Consider the following 21118-nt stretch of genomic DNA (forward strand, 5'->3'; position numbering starts at 1 on the left):
AAGGAAAACGCATCTCAGTTTAGTGAATAATCCAGAAATAATACTTCATATTGCAGAAGTCTGAGGCTGATCTAAGCCCCCATCAACTTAAACCTCCGAATCAACAGCATTCATTTGCAGACCATCTGTATCCCCTCTAAAGATGTTACAACAATGAGCATTCCAGGGCACTCTCATCTGCTCAAACCCACCTCATGCCATTCATTCATGAACACCCGGACTAATTGAGCACCTACACTCCAACATCCAGGATCCCACTTATACAAAACAGACTCTTCCTATAAAATTCCTGAATGGGAATCGAACACGCCTCGATTCGCAAGCGCGCTACGTGCCCCGACTCTGAGGGTAAGCTGAGCGCTGAGTCTCAGTTCGAATTGGTAGTTGTGACGCGAAGTTGCTTTATTTAGCTCTCGTCTCTAACTCGGTCGACTCTGGGTGCATTTCAACCCTAAAGGTAAGAGTTTGGCTCACTAGGCGTGAGAGAGGGGAGAATGCTGTTATTTGGGGGTTAGTGGAGCCATTCTGATTGATGGGGAAGATTGGGGACTTGTGTCGATGTTTTTAGGCTTTAACGTGTGACAGATATGTTTCTAAACACTCCTAATTAGTGTTTGACTAAACCAGTGCTAAAAGTCATCAATTAACCCACAACCTACCCCAACTTACCAACCTTTATCCATTCACGTTCTAATTCCCACTAAAAGCCATTTGCTCCTTATCGATGGCTTTAATCTAAACACGTACATTCACCTGGAATCCAATTTGAGCTTTGTTGCAGTTTAAGGTAGCAATTAAACTGAACATAAAGTGTGAAATGAGGATCAATTATTTGTTGCTTTTGCTGGAAAAAGCGCTTTGGGTTATGGTAATTCGAGGCCACTAATCCAAATGGCTGTCTAGGTGGGTGGGAATTGGGTTATAAATTCGGTTTTTCCTGGAAGACTGGAGAGTCGCAGGGAGGAGCATTAAGGCCTGTTTTAACTTTGAATTTTGAGTTTTATGGGGTGTTGCAGTCAAATGTATTAATTTATGGGTTTCACGGGACACAGGTGTTTTGGGGGAAAAATATGTTGAAATTCTGGGGATATTCAAATTAAAGATATAGATTCCCGAAAATTTACCCTAAAAGTCCTTTCTAGACCTGTAATTTAATACATTAAACACAAGCCCTCTTCGACATACAATATAACCTGCCACGAGAAGGCCATTATTACACTTAATAGCCCCTCTTAACTCGATTATTCCAAACGGGCTGTTATTATGGAACAAACAACCTAGTTTCCCTTATTTTGCCCTCATTTTTAGAACGCAAATCTAATCCCCCAAATGACCAATTTTTTTGTTAGAACTTTGAGAGAATATTTTAATACTAAGAAATTTCGTAAAACTTTGCAGTGTGGTAACCTAGAATTGACTTAAATTTGATAAATGACAGAGCGCTTTACCAAGACCCGCACACCATCTTGACAACATAATTTACATTCAGAAAAGGCAATAGAATAACCTTGTGTGTAGTCTGTGATTTTTAAATAAACATTAAAGTATAAAAAAAGAAAAAAATATATTTGAATATTCTGTATCAGAAAAAAATGTTTGATTTTCTTCAAATGTAATTTGTTTCCCTTGCAAATTCTTAAAAAAACTAAACCAAGACCAGTTTTTAATCCACCAAGGCCATCAATTTAAATCTGACAAATGATAAACCCTTCAAGAAAGCCTATTTTAAAGAATAGGCGGAAGCCGAATGTCAAGTAGCTATAATTTACTATCTGCATATCTGATTGACATATGGCAAGCTCGCATTAACCTCAATTTGACAAATGACAGAAAGATCATATTATGGCAGAGACAATGAAATGATCTGTTTAGAACTCTTGAAAAGTGACTATTTCACTAAAAAAACTCTAAAATATTGACATTTAGAGTCCCTGCAACCCACAAAAATTCTCAAATGGCAGAATTTTTCCTGACTCTTTCAGAACTCTCCTTAATAGCAAACTTACGTTAATATACGCAAGAAATATTGCAGTAATCTATTTCAGCCATGTTGCCACGACTCTCTAAATTACAAATTAAATCTGAAAGTGTGCAAAATAAAAACAAAATTTAATCATGAAAAATTGATGATAATTTTTTTTAACTGACAGAAAAAATTAATTTCTAAACATAACATAAATTTTCGAAATTCCTTTACGAAAATTCCTTCGTTTGAACTATAAAGCCTCATTTAAAACGCCATTTACTAATTCCCGTTCATCGCAGCATTTACAATCCATCCTTATTGTTAGGCGAAAAACGAAACTTTGTTGACCTTCCTGGAGAACAATAGGCAGCTTTTAAAACTTAACGGCCCTCAATATTTTCAAAACACCTATGTTTGGAAAATGAAAATGTGGCTTTCCGATTTGCCAAACCATTTTCCGAATTTTCCAAATAATATGACCTCCATCGTTAATCGGAAACGTGGCATCGATCAAAATGGTTGACCTACATTATTGAATGAATAAATAAGGAATTGTCTGCCTAACTTTATCGTTCTATTATAGAAATATGTTTAGATATCTAATGGTTCGTTTTATTGTTGAACCCCTTTAATACATGACTTTATTTATTATTTAGCGAAACGCAGCAACGTGCCCGAGAAATATGTTGTCACGGAGATAGTCAAACAATTGTCTCGTTCTGACAACGTGGCACACGTCTGTTGTTCAAAAGGTCTTGTCAATAACAATCAGTTGGTTGTGAATTTTATGTTGGGGCGGAGCTGCCACACGGAAGGGTTGGGAATTTATTCCGGAGTAAGAATTCATTTCACAGGGGATGTAAATAACGAATGTCGGAAGACAAGAAAAAGATAACTATAGAACTGTAAATTAAGTTGATATTTATGATTGAGAGTTAAATTAATTTAGTTGGAAGCACCATCTAAAACTCCAGAAATTCCTTTAATAAGATTGGAATTTCTAAGAATAGAACAAGACTTTGAGAATATTTTAGAGACTTTCTAATATATTAACAATTTTGAAAGTGTCCCGATTTATCGCTCAGATTGCCTTTAAATGGCGTCTTTTTCCATATATTTCATGTGGTTTCGACATAAAAAAGTAGAAAAAGACATATTTTCAAATATGAAAATAATGTATAATAATACCATTATGTGACATCCGCAAATATACGGCGAAGCGCTTGGTTGTGGAATAAAAAAAAAGATAATATTTCATGCCTCTTATATGTTAAATATTTATTTACACCATATTTCACATGCATATTTTATGATATGCAATCCAAAGGTGCATTTTCGGCCCATCTTCCCACCGAAAGATCTGCCATTCAGTCCTGTACAGAGACTCCTATTCTGGCACGCAACAGAATAATCCACTTTGCCATATCTTACGGCAAACCGTTCATGAGAGAGATGTCCAGAAACTAATTAAAAATAGAAATTAAATAACCAGCAGAAAAGAAAGAATATCAAAGTTTAAAAGAAGAAAACTTAGAAAAGCGGAGGGATGAAACGTGGAAAGGACTGTTTGGTGGAAGAAAAGATATAGAGCACCTGGAAAATTGTCCAAAGGGTACGGGTAATCCGTCATTCACATTTCATTATTTCACTTTTCTGAATTTCGTTCTTTTGATCCGCTAGTCGGATTTATTCGTCATGGAGTCTAAGCATCATCCTTTATATCCCAATATATTCCGTTCATGGAAAGAAAATTGCAGTCATTCACAATAAGAAAGAAACATGTGAGATCCTCGAAGTGGTAATTGCTGCATCAGTGTCATTTTTGAATTGGAATATCCTCTCAGATGTATTTGCTACATTAAATGATTTATCACACAATAGGCGAAGAAAAGTTCAAAAATGTCTATCGGGGGTTTAGGAAATGGTCTCTGTGTTAGTAGATCTGCTTTAACAATCCTGTTTGTTTAAGATGGGAATTTTTAGTGGTTACGCAAAAGTAGATACAATGAATATGCGAATGAAATAGATGAATAAAAATAGATAGCAATGAATAAAAATAATTCGAGTGAAAATTACATAATGGAAATTTGCAAGCACACCTCCTTTGTCGCTTTTCCATTCATTGCAGTTGATTATTACTGATAGGTAAGGAACGAGATCGAGTATAAATCGACACTAAATACAGCAGATAACTGAAGAAATTAACACAATTTTAAGTTATAGTTCACATATAGAATAAATAGCTAAGAAACTTGCTCATTTTTGGCCAAGATAACTATAAAATCATATTCCGCAGGAGCAGAAGTGCGCTTGCTTCATTAGTACTCATTCTCTAGCTAAAATTTGATTCATTTTCCAGAACTGCTAAAGTTGTCATAGAAGAAAAGTCAGAGAAAGCAGGCAGAAAAGAATATGAAAGAAGTAAAAACAAAATTTTTTTTTTTCATTTTTAATGGTTTTTTTTTATATCTTGGGTTCTCACCTGAATGATGACCCCATAAATGCTTTTAAAATTTCCAGGAACAACTAAATCGTGCAATCCAGGATAAAAGGCAAGATGGAAGTTTAATTCTCTTTTTCTCGCAATATAAATCTCAATAAAACTTCTCTCAATAAACAAAATTGCAACTCTGAACAGTTAAACGAAACAATAATTTCGAAATTGTTCCATTTTCCTCTCATAAAATTTTATAAGTTGTTAATTTAAAACTGGAAAAATATGGAATTATACATTTATTAATCTGATTCCAGACTATTTCCAGTTGTCCAACCAGCGGGACTGCGCCCTCCCAGCTCTAACTACAGGGTAAGTCGTTAAAAGTGAAATTTTTATAACGACAGTAAAACGCGTCCAGTCGTAAACCAACCCATTACGATAAATTATGAAACCAAATTACCATATTTACAATGTGAGTAAAATTGTTGGTTTTATTACAAATTTTACTGATTCTTTTGATTATAATCAAATCGTTTACGACCTGCGAAACGGTTATCGTGCTATTTGATACAAAATGTATGTAACGAGATTTTGATTTAATGCATCTGGTTATAGATGTTAATTATGAAAGTCACATTATTTTGAAAAATCTGCTGACACCAAACGTTTTTGACTCCATTTACTGATAATTACCAACTTATCTGTGTTTACAAATATTGTACAGACTAATGTTTTTGTCTGCCTTATTACATCACTTGTGATTAAATCCTCCCTTGGATACCAATTTTCTTTAAAGAAAAATTATGGATTTGAACCAAAAAAAGTAAACTTTACATTAACTTGTCATCTCGCATTACATAAACCAGGTACGAATGGCCGGAATAGTTATCGGAATTTGTTGCTCCACATATATCCAGATTTCCAGGCTATTTTATTTCCTGCGATAAATTTCTTTTGTGTTTATCTAAATCCAGTTTGCTGGAAACCTTTTGCTGTTAGTGCGATGTTTGTGTATTTATTTTCATGGGATATATGGTACGGTCAAATTGATGATTAATGCAAGGTCCAATTTTGGTTTGCGGTAATGTTTGATATGTGGAAGAAGTTCCATGCGTGTTTGATAAGTTTGGTATGTTTACAGAATGTGTTTGAAAACACTGACATGGGTAATTTTTATCAAATATTTGCCAAAAGTTAGAATTACGTAAATTTTCCTAAGTAAAAATAAGCAGCTTTAAATTATAGTTTTGTATTTAAATTAATTAAACTAATATATTATAGTAAATATACATTCACTGGAAACATGTTTTTAATTAAGCGCAAATTGATGGCCGTTACCATTATTATTCGAGGAATGTGCTAAAATTCTTAAAATCTTCGTCAAGGTTCAAATTTCAAGCTTTTTTTCCAATGTTAGTGCGAAGCATTCCTCAGTGTTTACCATGATTATTGTGTCATCTGCATAACAGTTTTTGTCACTGTCTGTATTAATTTTTGCATTTAGTTACTTTTTTGTTGAAACCTATAGAACATTTGCTTTTTTAATTTATTTTTCCTGTATAATAGAAATTTCTCAATCTCGTACGTTTCAAAGTTCATCGCTAAATGAGCCCTGAAATAGTAATACTCTAAACTCGGAAAATTTCTTATCCATGTCCTGGAAAATCTCAAAATATTACATCCAAAAAATCTATATCATTCCAAAATTCTTCACTTTTATATTCAATTTAGATCATTTTTTTAAGTTTTTCTTTTAAATATACAATTTCAAGGATCGTTGAAGAGAAAATTGCATGACGTTAATTGAAAAAAGTTGTGTACAAATTTAGGAATAAGTTTACCAAAATTGAAAATGTAAATTATTTCTCCTTTTGTTCACTTCGTGTTCTCAGATTCTCCATCTAAAAAGGGGCTTTTAATTTCCTAATGCAGTACGCAATTTCGTGGATTAGAGAGAGAGTTTAGAACATCAATTTGCATAAAAATCATTGGAGAGAATCGCCTACAAATGTCTGAATTAATTCCTCAAAATTGTCACAATGCAAATTGTTTCTGGTTTTGTACGTTTTGTACTTTCAGATTTTTTGATAGCCTTTATAAAAAGGGCTTTTAATTCCTCAGTAAAGTAAGCAATTTCGTATATTTTAGAAGGGGTGCAGAGCCCTAAAATTGTATTAAGGTCGCTGAAAAAAATTTCCAAAAATTAAGACATTAGTTTGTCAAAAACTGGAAATCCAAATTGTTTCTTCTGCCATTACCATTGCATCATTACATTAAGAGCCCCTCTCGAAAGGGGCTCTCAATACCTCGATGAAGTAAGCAATTTCGCAGCTTGTAGAGGGGATTTAGGGTCTATAAATTACATAAAAGTCATTGGAGACATTAATACTCCAAAAAGCAAATTGTTTGTGCTTTTATATAGATCTACATCTTCAGGTCCCCTCTCTAGAAAGGGCCCCTCAATTCTGGAATGAAAAGAGTAATTTCGGGGATGAAAGAGAGGCTCAAGAATTTTTAGTCTGCAAACTACGCAAAAATTAATTTTAGGGCTTTTAAAGGAAGTTTAGAGCATCGAAACTGTAATAAGTTGAGAAGGTTGCTCAAGCAATTTGTTGTCTCCAAAATTAAAAATGCAAAATTTTACTGGAATTTAGATCTATATGTTTAGATTTACACCCTAAAAGAGCCCCAGTAAAGCGACAGATTTCATGGATTATGGAAGGGGTTAGCTTCACTCTAAAATTATATACCTCAATAAACCCTGTAATTTCAAAGATGTTAGAGGGAGTCTGTGAGACTCATAGGCATGTGTCGCAATCTCTAAAGCCCTCATCCCCTTATAAATAACCCCTGAACTTAATTATCGAACGTAGATGAAAGTTTATCTAGTTAGTTAACTTTAATTTAAACATTGGAAGAAGGCTACTAGAAATTTTAGGCAATTCGCCAACTAAGCCGAGATTTTAAGGACACTTTTGATCCAATTTTAGCTTAGAACTTAATGCCGCAAATAATCAAAACAATTCTTCATTCAACATGCTATATTCAACATATCAACAATCACATGAATGGCCAATCTATTTTGTTGACGGGTAACGTTTGTAGAAACATTTAAACAAATGTTTAGCAGTGTCAATGTCGGTGTCCTTGTCCACGGCACATTCGTTGAGGAATTCTTCGGATTTAACAGGATCTTGTTGGTGAGCCTGGAGCCTTTCCTTGAGGTATTCCCTGTCTACCTTTCCGTCAGCCTTCTGCCATTTCAATTCTTTGGTAACACACAAAGCGTGTACGCCTGAATTGGCGGGTTCAGGGCTTGTGCCCTTGGACTCAAGGTAAGTCTTCAAAGCCTCTTTGTCCACTGCGGTTGCAGGGTCCTCTTGACATTTATCGCCGGCCTTCTTTATCTTTGCTCTCAGTTCTTCGCGAAAGTCTCCCTGGAAATGGAAAAATTAATGGAAAAGATGCAGAAAAATTTTTAACGACCATGGAGATCATGATAGTTTTCAATGGACTCGTTCAAGGAACATCTCGAAGTTTGAAAAAAGTTAAGGGCAACTTTGATGGTTCAATTAATACTTACGAAAACTGTGGCGAAAGTGATGCAAAATACGACAGCTACAAACAGCTTCATCTCGGTTACTTTTCCTATATTTAAGATAATTTGTCTCTACAACTGCTTCTTTTCAACTAAGGAAGTCCCTTTAAGGAGGATCTATTTATACTCCCCTCATTATTTTGCTTTTTCAATTTAACCTTGATGTGTTTATAATTAATTATGTAACTGTTATCACTATAAGGGGTTGACCTGTACATCTAAACCCGTGCTGGTAATGTATTACCGTTAATAAATGAGTTGCTTTGGTTTCGGCATTTTACTCAAAGGAACATAAATATGCGATAAATATAACCGATATTTTCTAATTCCAAACAATAATACCAAAAGATCAAAGTTCCTAGATAGATAAATATTACAGAGTTTTGTATAACATTCTACCTTAAAAGGACAATAAGATTTAAATCTAAAAAAATTGTAAGAGAATTAAAGCACTTTAAGTTGATGGATTTAAAGTTTGACGAAAAATTCAGATGTCGTGGAACGCCACTGGAGACTTCAAGTCGAAGTTTCAACTGAAAGCTTCAATATGTTGAAGTTTCCAGTCGGTGTCATAATAGGAACACAGGGTCGTCACTAAAATAGAGCAGAATTTATGTGAACGATATTCAAGCGTTAAGCATTTTTCAAAAATTTCTGGAATGCTACTGAGCCCTACAATTTTATACTACAAAAAAAACTTAGGGATAAGAAAATTAGACAAAATTAATACGAATTCTAAGACAGAGAGGTAGGTGAGATAGAAGTATAGAGAGGTGAACTAGAAAAAATTAATACAAATTAAAAAAACATTTTAAGAAGTCACTGGACACTTCAATTCTAAATTTACAAAATTTATTGAAATTTTCAAAGTGCTTGAAGTCAGCGAACATTATACCATAACAACTACCATTCACCTTTGATATACCCATGTTTTTTTAATCGGAATTAACTTTTATAGGACCCAATACACAATAAGTGAAATGGCCTTCAAATTTTCATGAAAACCAATGTCTTATGTAGGTTATGGGACTTTCCACAAATTTACAAAATTTCTGCGACTTTTAAGAGATTCGGACATCAAAGAGCGAACTTTAAAAATGTACCAAAAATGCTTCATATGGATACTATTTGAAGGTCATAAGAGTGTGGTAAAGCTATCATGCATTATAAAATACAAGGCAAAATTGCTTGTACGTTTCATTTTTGATTCTGTTGCAATTCGAAAGGCCAAAATCTTCCTCATAAAATTTGGAATTAATTAACATTTATGACGCTATGCTACGTCATTGTTTTTTAAACATTTTTATATCCTAAATGCATGTGAAATAAAACAGGGTTGCATTGGGTGAAAATTTTGCGTGGTTAAGGTAAAGCGAATCTGTGCCTCGTAAGTGTATAAATTTGAGAAATTGTACCTGCAGACCGGCATAATGCAGATCTTGAGTTATAGCACTGGTACACTTCTGGTGCAACGAAAACCAGTGGGGCGTGGCGAGACTAATTCTCAGGATATAAATTTGTACAACTAAGCTAAATTTCAGGTTTTACTACAAAAAATATAGTCGTAAAAGATTTGGAGAACTCCAAGTTCCCTTTATCAACACACAAATAGAAACAATGTTTTTGGTAACACAGAATCGTATCATATGGAATTTTGTGAGGGTTGCAAAAATTTGAAATAATGCCTTCTAAGTACGGAATATTTCACAATTTTTACCAGGAATGCAGTAATTTCAGGAATATAGATATGCCTTTAGAGAAAAGGTAGGCCACAGCTTTTTCCAAAATTAAGAGTCCTAAACGTATCTTAAGATCTCAAATTTGAGCTAACCCAATCCAAGGAGTAATAATAAAAGAGAATCTCAGGATTAATGAAGAAATTTTAATATCTCTGTTTCCGGTATTTGTGACCTGCATTTAATTTTACGCAAATTTATGCCTTTTTGAAACTCCACTTTGCCCGTCCGTTTGCTGAAAGTACGATTTTACTGATTTTTATAATTAACTCCACCAACGTTTTCAATTAATCTTCATTTAATAACAATAATGCTCTTTAATTGTAGGTTGAAACATGTTTGTCATAACAATTGAACAAATTTCTAGCAGTTTCCACCTCAGTGGCCTTATCAACTGCACAGCTATTCAGAAACTGATCTACTTTAGCAGCATCCTTCTCAATAATGCTCAGTCTCTCCCTCAAATACTGCTTGTTGACAGTCCCATCAGCCTTTTGCCATTTCATTTCCTTGGAAACACAAAGGGCATGCTGCCCAATATTCTCTGGAGCCGGCTCTTTGCCCTTCGAGCTGATGTACTTCTGCAGGCCTTCTTGGTCTACCGCAGTTTTGGGGTCCAACTGGCATTTGTCCTTTGATTGCTTTAGTCTGGTTTTAACATCTTCGGTGATAGAATCAGCCTTGAGGACAAAATGTCTCGGTTAAAGAAGAAATTATGGGAAATCTCGTATCTACTTACCAGAACTGTTGCGAAAAGGAAAATTGCCACTGTTAGAGTAAGCTTCATTTTGATGATCGGGATAGTCTTGGTAATTCCACTCAACTGACATAATTTCCTTAGGCATTACCATATTTATATTCGAGATAAATTTGATTATTTTTGACATTTTTTATTTATAATTATTTATTAATACCCAGATGACCTGCACTAATCTGTTATTTTCACAGTATACATACTGCTTGTTGCTAATGTATTTAATTAAAAACAAAGCATTATCTTTAGACGACAAAAAAACATATAGATTAAGAACATTTCTTTATTTATTTTTGATAAAAATACTTGGCATAACACCTCAACATAATCTTAGCGGTTTCAATCTCACTTTCCCGATCAAAATCACATTCACTAAATATTTTATCAGCCTTAACAGTGTCTTTCACATAACCCTCTAATCTGGGTCTTAGGTACTGTTTGTTCACCTTTCCATCCTGGGTTTGCCACTTCATGCCTTTGGAGAGGCATAGAGCATAAGGACCTAGGTTTTCAAGTACTGGTTCTTGGCCCTTGGTTTCTAAGTACTGCTTTACCGTCTCTTTTTCTAAGGTTGGATTGTTTTCTTCCCGGCATTTTTCGCTCACTTCTTCCAGTTCATCTTTGATTTCTTCAGGAATAATGCTGGCCTTGAGGGAAGGAAATTTGGTAGTGAGGAGAAAAATTCTTGTCGTTGAAGGTACTTACGAAAATCACCGCAAAAGTGAGGCTGAACACTACAAAGACCTTCATTTTTGAATCGATAATAACTTCTAATTAACTAGCAATTTGCTCCTTTCAACTCTATTTATACGATGTTTTATTGCTATTCGGACTAATTATTTTGTATGATAAAGTCTAATGGTTTATCAATAATAAGTTGGCCTGCATTAATCACGTTTTCAACCATTTTTGGCGATTTTCTCTTATGTGTTTGGCGCCTCTGTAGCTTTACGAAATATACAAATGATAATACGTGTATGATTTGTAGATAAAAATGAATTATGTTGTGAATTCCCCTTTGAGAAAAAGAGTTTGTTTACTTTTAATATTTCTAAAGCATAACCAACGGGAAAATTAATTAATATGCAGTTAAAAGTACGACTAATTTTGTTAAATCTGCCTGTATATAGGTTAAATCTTAAAGTTACTAACAACTCTGTAGCTGAGTAACGCTGATTTTGTTAACTTAAACTGAATATTTAGTAGATGTATCTATTCAGATTAATTGAATATTTTAAAATTTAAAAAATATTGAATATTAAATAAGTATTGAATTTGTGCTTCACTTCAGGCGTCGCAGAAAAATCCATGGAAGAAAAACGAAACTCCAAAAAATTCTTAAAAATGAAAAAAATTCGTTAAAAATCACAAGAGATCTACAAATGTCTGCGAACTTCCAAAAACCCTCTAAAATTCTCCAAGAAGTTATCAAAAGTCTTGTTTAAACTTTTGGTAGGACTTTCACGAAACGTGAGATAGAGATAGAGGAGCGTGATGCACTACTTTGTGGTATATAACTCAATAAATCGAAAGCTGGTCTACAAATCCTTTAATTTAGAATTTAATATGTGAAAGCTTATAAGACTAGATTGAAATTAAATTGAGATCAAATTTTGTAGTGTTAGTTTTTGGTAAATCCAGACAGCTGTAATAAACTTGATACGCCACTGTCTCCTACATAATTTAATAGATCGAAAATGTGTCTACAAAATTTGTAATTCAGAAGTTTAAATGTAGAAACTCATAGGTGTAGTGAATATTGCTTTAAGTTTCTTCAAGTTAAATTATAATCAATTTTTAAAGAATGTCAAAATGTGTCCCCCTTAGCCTCAACCATGGGTGTTAAACGTTATCAAGCCACTATAAACTAATTTAGAGTAATTGCCTTATTTCACTTTTCACAAATTTACCTTGTCTAATATGGCAGAGAGCTTTGCTGTCTCAGACAGGGAACAGACAAATTAATCATTTACGATCTTCGGGTACTGTAATGTATGGATAAAGCTAATATGTTGTGCATTTCCTAAAGACTATGGATATCGGCTTAAGGATGTGCAAACCACAAAGGAAATTAATGTTCTTCCCAACAAGCAAGGCAGACTGCAAGACTCACGTGAGACAGCCTGAGTGCTCTGTTTTGAACAATAAACAACATATTAAAGAGCATGAGCCCCAAAAGCAGATGCCGTATCGAATATGGGATTTGACCAATGCAAAGAAGATTCTTAAGATTCATATTCATGGGAATTATAATTTTTTATTTTGTTTTGAGATACTTTTAGGAAAGGTTTTAGTAATTCAATTAATTATGTTATGGTTTTTTATGTAAAGTTACATTCTGAACCTTTTCTTGATAATATGGTGCAGGAAAATTGTGTAATTTATACGAAGAATGAAGAAACCAACTGATCAGTCATTTTATTGCAAAATAGAATCAAAAGTTAATTAAACTTATGACACAATCAGAAAGTCGGCAAATCATTTCGAAAGCCTTTAGAAACAACCCAAAGATTATTGCGCTGAAAATAAGCCAATATGGAGCAGTTGTAATTCCTACAAATTAACTGAGGTGAAAATAGGGCTCAAAAGAATTGCAAAAGCAACATTTTAGTTTGTCGGGCTCATTTTACCCGTACCTAATCTCGATAAATAACTTCACCTAAGCAGGAATTTAACAATAAAAACGCCATTATTTAAATCGGATTACCAAAGCATTCGAGAAACTTTTATTTGTAAATAGTGTCTTGCTGAAAAGCTAAAAGCTTCTCTTCGCCAACAAAAAGGAACCGGAAACCATTTCTCCTATCATTCTTTCTGTGTTTTTACTGCGTAAAATGGTCTCAAACTTAACATTTCACACAACAATCTTGAGGAAAGTTTAGATTTTCGATTTGGTTAGTGAACAATCTACCAAAGAATTAAATTCCCTTGAGTTACTACCTACATACTTTCTGGCGTAAGTTTAACTAAACTGGTGGTTGGAAATGAACTTCCATGGAAGTTTGATAATTAAGTTTAAGGGGTTAATTATGAAGACAGAAAGGTTCAGCTTAAACTGTAAATGGGGTTTTCGTGGTGAGGGAAAAAATGTAGCACTCAGATTTGTTGTACGTTAAAAGGATTTTGAGTTGAGAAGGGTGAGCCACTACGGGACACTTAGTAAATGTTTTCAAATTTTAATAAAAATAATTATATTTTTAATCAGGATGAATACGAAATTTTAAAATAAAATATCGTGTCTGTTTTAATTCCATTTGCCAGCCCCAGAGATCTTTTTCGTTATTCCTTCGGTCTAATTTTAAAAGTTAAGAAGTGAAACATGTCTCCAGGATGTCCAAAACACTTATCTCAATATAACCCAATTGAATACGAAATCAAACGATAGTTTTTAGATTTGGGCATTACGAAAAACTGCCTTTTCCACCACTGGCACAAATTTGAGGAAATGATTATGCTAAATATGGATGGATGGAGAATACAAACATTAACATACACTCATAGCCTTTGAGCCCCTTTATGTATGAGAAACACTAATGCAAAAATAAGATTTTCCACAAAAAAGAAACAAAATCAGTGGAGTCAACTTTGTAGGAATATGGCCGCTATCTAATGGTGGCCCCGCCTCAAGGTGGCCCACCTCTCACTAATGTAATGCGGATGAACATAAAAGTAGAAAAAATTAATAGCGAATTTGCATAAAGACTGAAGCGTTAAAGTTGAAATGGTACCAGGATGTTGCATAGATTTATGTTTATCTGCACAACACTTTTCAGGTTTTTTACATTTCTGGTTAAGTAAAGATCAGCTAGTACCCACAGCAAAGATGCCGTAGATTTTTGAACTCATCTTCGAAATTGGGGACTTCTAAATGTTTCGACTACAGGCTGAACTACGCAGGCTCGTGGTTCCCACTTATTCCTTCCATTCTTTGCAGACTACACCCGCATGTGCGTATTATTTCTGACATGGGCAGCAGTGTATGTATATTATACATTGATGAAGCCAATAAGTAGAAAAATGTATTGCGATTACACAACATCTTTACATTTCTGCTTGAATGCCAGTAATTGATGTAAACATAGAAAAAGCACAATTGGTACGCAGTTTTCTGATATCTCCTTAGGAATGTTCTCTATGAATCTCCAAATAAAGAAGCTGCGAGGGGAACCCTGAGCAATTTCTTAATGAAACTTTTTAAACTGGAAATTCGTATTTGTGGCCATCGCTTCATCCTTTTGCCAAACGACTACTGCCCTTTGAAATGAAGAATTTCTTCCCAATTGCTCAAAAAAATTTCTTCTATAGCAACATTGTCGCTTTATCTTTCTAACCCAACATCAATAGCCTACATATTTTCAGTTTACACAAGTTTACTACTTTCTTCTTTTCCAAGTAACAACTATAATGCAACATTTAACCTAGAGTTCACACCAACAACAATAACAAATAGTGTTTAACCTTCATTTTTCCGACTCATATCAGCCAATAGCTCTATTTTTAACATCCACGAGAGCTGCTTATGGACACTGCGTCAATACAGACTGTGTGATAATCTTTTGAACTGTGATAAGTGTGATTTAAGTGCCAGCACTCTCTTTAACATTACTCCGGGAATAAGTCTTCCGCATATCGACGAAAAATGAAGATTTTCCTGGTTTTGTGCATGGTTATCCTTGTAATTACTGTAAGTATTTTTGTGTTTCTCATAAGCGTTATAACTATGTAGTCTGTTTAAAGGCTGTCTCAAGCAAAAAACAGAGTGGAAAATACCTGAAGAAGGTCTATAAAGAGTGCCAAAAAAACAATGAAACTCGAGTTGATAATCAAATCCTGAAGAAAATTAAGAAAAACATGCAGGTGACTTTACCTGACAACTATGGAGCTCATTCCTTGTGTATTTTAAAAGGTACATTCATGATTAATCAGTTTCGGTGAAAGTACTAAACAGTATTTTTAGGCTTGGGTTATATTAACGAGGACGCTACAATCAATGAAGAAAAACTGAAGAAAAAAGTGGCCAAGAAAGCAGAACAAGATGAGGTTGATGATATAGTCTTGGAGTGTAGTGTTGCTGAAGATACTCCTGAGGAGACTGCCTTGCACCTTGAGAAGTGCCTTCGAAGTCACAAGATAGAGCCTTAAATTATATCTAAAATTGTATTTAATTACTGTTGTAAATAGGTTTTTATTATATTCTTAAGCTACTATAGAATCTATATTTATATCATAAGAATATATTATTTATATGGAAATTGTTGAGTTGAGAAGAAGCGAAGTCTAGGATGTGGAAATGATGCTGAATTTTGATCAAATTGGTCGTCTGAATGAGCTTTAAATGATTGTGCAAACTGGGTTCTTATGCCCTTATTAGGTTATTTTTAGTAAAATTTTAAAGTACCTTTAAATCAATATACCTCAAACTAGAAATGAACTTTTATTCTTGTTGGACCTCATTTGAAAAATATTTTGATTCTTTTAAACAAATTTCTGAAGTCCGCATTGAGTTTTCTCACTTTTCAGTTTCTTGCAAAATTTCGCTTTATATGAACCCCTCTTTATATGAACTTTTAGTCTTATATTTGGAGCAAGATTCGCCCATTAAAATTTTTTACCATCCATTCAGAAACACTCTGCATATAACCGCTCTAAATCTCGCTTTGACCATTACGACTCGAAGTTGCTAAAATTTAATGAAGATATTTCTGCTATACTTACTTTCAGATGTATTCTCATTATTTATTTTCGAAATAGCCACCACACCAGTGATGCGGGATATTGATGGCCTTTAAGGATAAGGGCCCCCGCAGGCTACAGACTAAAGTCCGCTAATAGCCATATCAGGGTGAATCATCATCATTATCAATCATCATCATTATTTACCACCATCATACATTTTTCGGTCGATTTAAGCAGGCTTTTCACATGCAGTGCACCAGCGTAATTATTAGCGCCAGTCTGAATTTCGCAAAATGCCTTTGTATACCTCAGAAAAAATCATTCTATGTCAAAGACTTTTGGATAGTAGTGCTGACAATTTCGGCTGCTTTTCTACTGTAGAAATCGGAGATATAATGGACTCTATCTTAGCAAAAAGACTCATTAATAAATCTCTGCTTCCCTGGAAATGGCTCAATCAGCTCTATGTTCTCTCACCACAAATGTCACGTGTCCCTTCTTAGTCATTATAGCATTAGGCCAGGAATTAACCTATTAAACTATTAATTTCAGTTCCAACCAGTTCAGTCCCCTCGCAAATCTAATGCTGCAATAAAATTGCCGTAGCAGGTGTTGAGATGTAAAGTTTCAGTTTCTTTTAAGTTGAAGTGTGACTAACTATGCTTGAGATTAAAATTTTGAGTGCAGCTCTAGTTGAAGTCACTGGAAGTACGTACTTGCCAACTTACAAACTAGACAAAAATTTTCCATCTTCTTGAAGATGGTTTCAGCAAAAAAACAATGACACGGCCCCGTATAAAAGAACAATTAGAAAGTGTCAAAGAAACGAGGCTACAAGAATAGATAATAAGTTGTTGAAGAAAATAAGAAAGAACAAAAACGTTAAGCTGCCTGCAAACAGTGGAGCACACATTCTTTGTGTCATGAAAGGACCAGAAAATGCATTAGACTAATTAATTTTAAATGCGAAGGATTTGAGGATTGAGATATATAACTGAGAACAACACTATTAACGAGGAGAAATTGGGTCGAAATAGTGTCAAAAAGGTAGATGGCTCTGAAGAGCTGGAGAAGATATTGAAGAACTGCAGAGTTAGTAAAGAGACGCCTGAGAGGACTGCGTTGCACATTAAGAGTTGTTTGGTGAGTTATGAAATTGATATTGTTTAAGAAGCCGAAATAAAAATTTATTATCACTAATATATTCAACCACGTGTTGGTATCAATGATAGTACTTCTGCTATGCTGTTGCTGCACTCTGCTTGGAGGCAACTCCAAGGCCACATAACAGTCCCTTTAACATACTCCTCATCATTTGCACACTTCTTCATAACTAAATCTACTTCTTCTGAATCAGAAATATAAATTTTTACATGCTTTCTCACTACAGCTTTCCCACCTTCATACCTTCATCTATTAAATTCAACCTCCCACTTAAACATAACCAGTGAAAGTGAGGCTTCGAAATGGAGCCCTCATAGAAGGAATCGTCAGCGTTTTTTAGGAGTTGAGTGATTTGTGAATTTTTGTTTTTGAGGCATTTTATATTGGCTGATCTGACGGCATTGGTGTTATAGCTACGAAGGAAAAGAGTTGATTTGTTAGTTTTCGTGTCTGAGAATTTGAGGGAGTTCTTGTCAAAGTTGCAGCTAGAAGGGAACCGAATATTATCAATTGCTTGATCATTTTTAATCGATTAGAATAAATAATTTTTTAAGAGTTCAGGATTTATTTATACCAAGGGTTTGTGTGTTATTAGTATTACTGATGGGAAAAAGCGTACACTTTGCACTATTTATCAACTCATATACGAAAATAACCCACTACATGAAACCTTAAAGCTGTCCGATATTAACACGATTTTTGCCAAAGCACTCGAAGAGCTTCATAGCGTTCGTCTCTTTGTCGCCTTTGCTAAAGGAGCAATTGTCAACGATCTGATTCACTTTAGTCGCATCTGAGAACTGATTCTGAGCCGCTTTTCTCACCCCCTCAGACAGAATATTTCCCTGCTGATCCTGAAGATCCAAGTTGACCAACATGCAGTTGGCATGCCGTCCAAAGTTGGCCGGTAAAGATGGTTTTTCCCCTCGTTTCAGTTGATTAAAAATTTCATCTGGAACGTAGGTGTTCGAGGATTGTTGGCATTTTTGATGGACATTATTCCAGCGATCTTGAACTGGGTTCGCCTAAAGAGAAAAACATATTCAGAGAGGAAATTCACTAGAAACTAGAGCAAAGAATCGGTTCAAATTGAAAGAGTTCAATAGCCAATGATCAAATGTTTACTTACCAGTACAACGGCAGCAAAAAGAACAAAACTCAATGCCACTGAATTCATTATTAGTTTATTGGTCTGATGGATCTTGTTTGCTTGTTGATCTTCTGTTTGTCTGTGTTGCTGCTGGTTAAATGGAACTACTTTTATATGGTCAAAACAGCAAAGAAAAAAAACCTTGTTTGGCATGGAAATATCAAGAATGCTGATTTCTGCAAAATTTTACTGACCTCTAGCAGTGGGAATACCTAGAAGAAACTATGTTGATATTATTAAGTATGTTAAATTTCCCATAAACATATAAAAGTTTTGTAATTAAATGCAATAATGAACAATATATTTGTTTTGAGAAGGGATCAATATCGCTGGTATATGGTGATTTTAAAATATCGCTATTCCTGTTTTTGGACCATGGAGGAGTTTCACCTTCCTAATGGTAATCCTGTTCTTCATCCTTAATAATTAACACGAGTGGGGAATTTTATCTTAATGATTTCTATGGGTTATGTTAATTAAATCGCAGTCATTTAAATTAAATACACTGCTCTCATACACATTGGTATAATTACTAAGCAGAAAGCGCTCCTTTACAATGAGTTTCAATGGTCACGATTTATTTATACTATTACTGGCAAACAGATACGTTTTATATACTTTTATAATGCATTTAACAGGGTCATTAAGTCAAAAAATGCCTCATTAAGTTCTCTAATTACGATTAAATTATTTTCATTTTAATGTATCAATTTAGGTTATATCCCAATCAACTTCCTTCGAAATCAGCTTTATCTTAAGATTTGAACTATCTTGAATTAAAATAGTTTGAGCCGATAATACTAGATGTCACATCACATCCACGTCTCTGTATCGGTTAGTTGCATCTATCATCTACGGGGTGTCCCAGATTATAGCAGGTCAGCAGGGACAACTAGAGAACTCCTTGTAACTCCCTTCGATACTTAACATGTACGGGGTTGTAGTGATTTCTGGGTTAAAGGGCAATATTTTTTTTCATCGCACAACGATATTGTTTTCGCTATCGAAGCGCATTTTTAGGCATTGTTTGCCCAACACACAAAAAATGACCTTTAGCTTCTCCAAAAATTGATATCTTTTCCTTCGACAACTACCTCGTTAACTTGATAACCTCCTGACTTCTTCATTAAAAAGATAAGTTCAAAACATATTTTTCCTTCATCTATAAAAACAAAATTTCAGCCCAAACACTCAGTGTTTCTTCATTAGGAAGTGTCCAACGATGAAATATTTAATCGCCATTAGTGCCCTTTTAGTCGCTGCATTGGTAAGTTCGCAAACAAAACCATTATTTCTCTCATCACTACAATCTTTATGACTTCTAAGGCCGACGACCCTCACGGTCTGGGAGCAGCCCATAAAAAATGCCATGTGGGTGCTCCTGAAGTCGAACCAAAACCGGCATCCTCTTCGGAAAGCAGTTCCCACGAAGGCCATCACGGTGAAAAAGCCGAGCACCATATTGAGAAATCGAAGTGTTTGGCCAAAGAATTGGGCCTTGTGAATGATGAGGGAAAGATCATTGTGGGTGGAGTGAAGTTGCACGTTGGACATGTGATTACTGATGGCGATAAAATTGAAGAAATCGTCAAGACTTGTGCTCAAGAAAAAGATTCTGCTGATGCTACTGCTGGACATGTGGTCAAGTGTTTGTACGAAAAGCATGTTTTTGCTCATGAGGGTAAACACCACGGTAGTTCCGAGTCTGACGAGAGTGATTCCAGTGGTCATCATCATCATCATCATCATCAACATCACCATGACGATCAACCTAAACCAGCAGTTGCACCAGCTGGGGTATAATAGTGTTTTTAAGTGTGTGTCATTGTTGGCTTTGGTAAATAGATTCCTGAAACACGAGTGAAGTCGTTTTAGTTCGAAAACACATCGTTACCCAATAAAGTCAGGCCGTAACGTTTAAATTAGAAATTCCTTGCAGAGGCCCGTTTGTGAGTATTTAATCAACGCTATTTTGTTATTTACACACCGAAGCTGAGAGGAAATTACTGCAAACGTTTTCGTAAATTAAGTTTAATTTTCCCTGCACAAGAAATTAGAAAGTTTTGGATTGTTTGATTTGCAACCAATACTGTATTTAATGGAGTGGAAATATTGAAAGCCGAAGTTGATTTCTAAAATTTACCTTTTGGGATTAAAAATTCAGGAACTCTTGAATAATTGCAATTCCTAAAGCAATTTTTGCAGTTCTTGCAGCAATGTCGTCAGCTAAGCTCCTACGTGTATGATTTCGTTCTAATTCAGATTACTTACTCTTAAAATCTCAAAACGCAGATTACTTCAGGTTACTTACCATTAAGTCGTAAGATTTTTTACTTTTTTCAAAGCGGACGAAAGCAAGATTATCACATGTATGTATGGCAAAGTTTTCTGAAAAGAAACATAAACGATTCAAATTGGAATATTTCGCAATTTTAGAGAATTAACTATAGAGAGCTCCCATTTAGCTACTAAGAACTTTGTGAGTTCCTCTTTAATTCAGTGGAAGTCTTACAGATGTAGTTTCAATAGTTCACGAAATATAAATTTTTAAAATATGTGAAACGTGAAAGTTGCTTTTATGGAAGCGTTAACCAGCCAAAATGAAAATTTACAATTTTGGCAAAAATAGCGATAGAG

The 21118-nt window shown here is 34.6% G+C and overlaps 5 protein-coding genes across 7 annotated transcripts in view; 2 read left to right on the forward strand and 3 right to left on the reverse strand.

The window, feature by feature from the left end:
- The first annotated feature begins 370 nt into the window (after nucleotides 1–370).
- Cbp53E (Calbindin 53E) overlaps nucleotides 371–21118 on the forward strand; it is a 61578-nt gene continuing 40830 nt past the window's right edge. Inside the window, exons 1-2 of one of the 3 annotated variants that reach the window (XM_066406692.1) lie at nucleotides 371–457; nucleotides 4718–4772. The gene's annotated coding sequence lies outside the window, so the exon portion shown is untranslated. The remainder of the gene's footprint in view (nucleotides 458–4717; nucleotides 4773–21118) is intronic. The other 2 variants (XM_066406694.1, XM_066406693.1) reach the window with 2 other exon arrangements.
- On the reverse strand, nucleotides 7464–11332 carry LOC136419644 (uncharacterized). The gene is made up of 4 exons (XM_066406135.1): nucleotides 11197–11332; nucleotides 10782–11138; nucleotides 7987–8073; nucleotides 7464–7840 (listed from the first exon to the last, which is right to left on the reverse strand). Exons 1-4 carry the CDS (start codon nucleotides 11239–11241, stop codon nucleotides 7481–7483), a joined length of 849 nt encoding a protein of 282 aa, XP_066262232.1. The 5' UTR covers nucleotides 11242–11332; the 3' UTR covers nucleotides 7464–7480.
- Nucleotides 9864–10600, reverse strand: LOC136420037 (uncharacterized). Its single transcript, XM_066406700.1, has 2 exons — nucleotides 10477–10600; nucleotides 9864–10417 (listed from the first exon to the last, which is right to left on the reverse strand). Exons 1-2 carry the CDS (start codon nucleotides 10522–10524, stop codon nucleotides 10055–10057), a joined length of 411 nt encoding a protein of 136 aa, XP_066262797.1. The 5' UTR covers nucleotides 10525–10600; the 3' UTR covers nucleotides 9864–10054.
- On the forward strand, nucleotides 14929–20341 carry LOC136419658 (uncharacterized). Its single transcript, XM_066406168.1, has 4 exons — nucleotides 14929–15175; nucleotides 15229–15397; nucleotides 15449–15630; nucleotides 19727–20341. Exons 1-4 carry the CDS (start codon nucleotides 15131–15133, stop codon nucleotides 20282–20284), a joined length of 954 nt encoding a protein of 317 aa, XP_066262265.1. The 5' UTR covers nucleotides 14929–15130; the 3' UTR covers nucleotides 20285–20341.
- On the reverse strand, nucleotides 17887–18612 carry LOC136420035 (uncharacterized). The gene is made up of 2 exons (XM_066406697.1): nucleotides 18461–18612; nucleotides 17887–18356 (listed from the first exon to the last, which is right to left on the reverse strand). Exons 1-2 carry the CDS (start codon nucleotides 18506–18508, stop codon nucleotides 18003–18005), a joined length of 402 nt encoding a protein of 133 aa, XP_066262794.1. The 5' UTR covers nucleotides 18509–18612; the 3' UTR covers nucleotides 17887–18002.

The sequence above is a fragment of the Euwallacea similis genome, chromosome 3, assembly GCF_039881205.1.
Source record: "Euwallacea similis isolate ESF13 chromosome 3, ESF131.1, whole genome shotgun sequence".
Classification (NCBI taxonomy): Eukaryota; Metazoa; Arthropoda; class Insecta; order Coleoptera; family Curculionidae; genus Euwallacea; species Euwallacea similis.

Excerpts from the sequence above, each read along its gene's own strand:
- LOC136420035 (XM_066406697.1), bottom strand. The coding sequence starts at position 18,508 with ATGAATTCAGTGGCATTGAGTTTTGTTCTTTTTGCTGCCGTTGTACTG. Across the intron at positions 18,357-18,460 it reads TTTTTGCTGCCGTTGTACTG|GCGAACCCAGTTCAAGATCG; the intron begins GTAAGTAAACAT and ends TTTTCTCTTTAG.
- LOC136419644 (XM_066406135.1), bottom strand. The coding sequence starts at position 11,241 with ATGAAGGTCTTTGTAGTGTTCAGCCTCACTTTTGCGGTGATTTTC. Across the intron at positions 8,074-10,781 it reads CCAAGTATTTTTATCAAAAA|AGACAAATTATCTTAAATAT; the intron begins TAAATAAAGAAA and ends AAGCAGTTGTAG. Across the intron at positions 7,841-7,986 it reads TCACTTTCGCCACAGTTTTC|GGAGACTTTCGCGAAGAACT; the intron begins GTAAGTATTAAT and ends TTCCATTTCCAG.
- LOC136420037 (XM_066406700.1), bottom strand. The coding sequence starts at position 10,524 with ATGAAGCTTACTCTAACAGTGGCAATTTTCCTTTTCGCAACAGTTCTG. Across the intron at positions 10,418-10,476 it reads TCCTTTTCGCAACAGTTCTG|GCTGATTCTATCACCGAAGA; the intron begins GTAAGTAGATAC and ends TTTGTCCTCAAG.
- LOC136419658 (XM_066406168.1), top strand. The coding sequence starts at position 15,131 with ATGAAGATTTTCCTGGTTTTGTGCATGGTTATCCTTGTAATTACT. Across the intron at positions 15,398-15,448 it reads TTCCTTGTGTATTTTAAAAG|GCTTGGGTTATATTAACGAG; the intron begins GTACATTCATGA and ends CAGTATTTTTAG. Across the intron at positions 15,631-19,726 it reads GAAGTCACAAGATAGAGCCT|TGCCCTTTTAGTCGCTGCAT; the intron begins TAAATTATATCT and ends AATCGCCATTAG.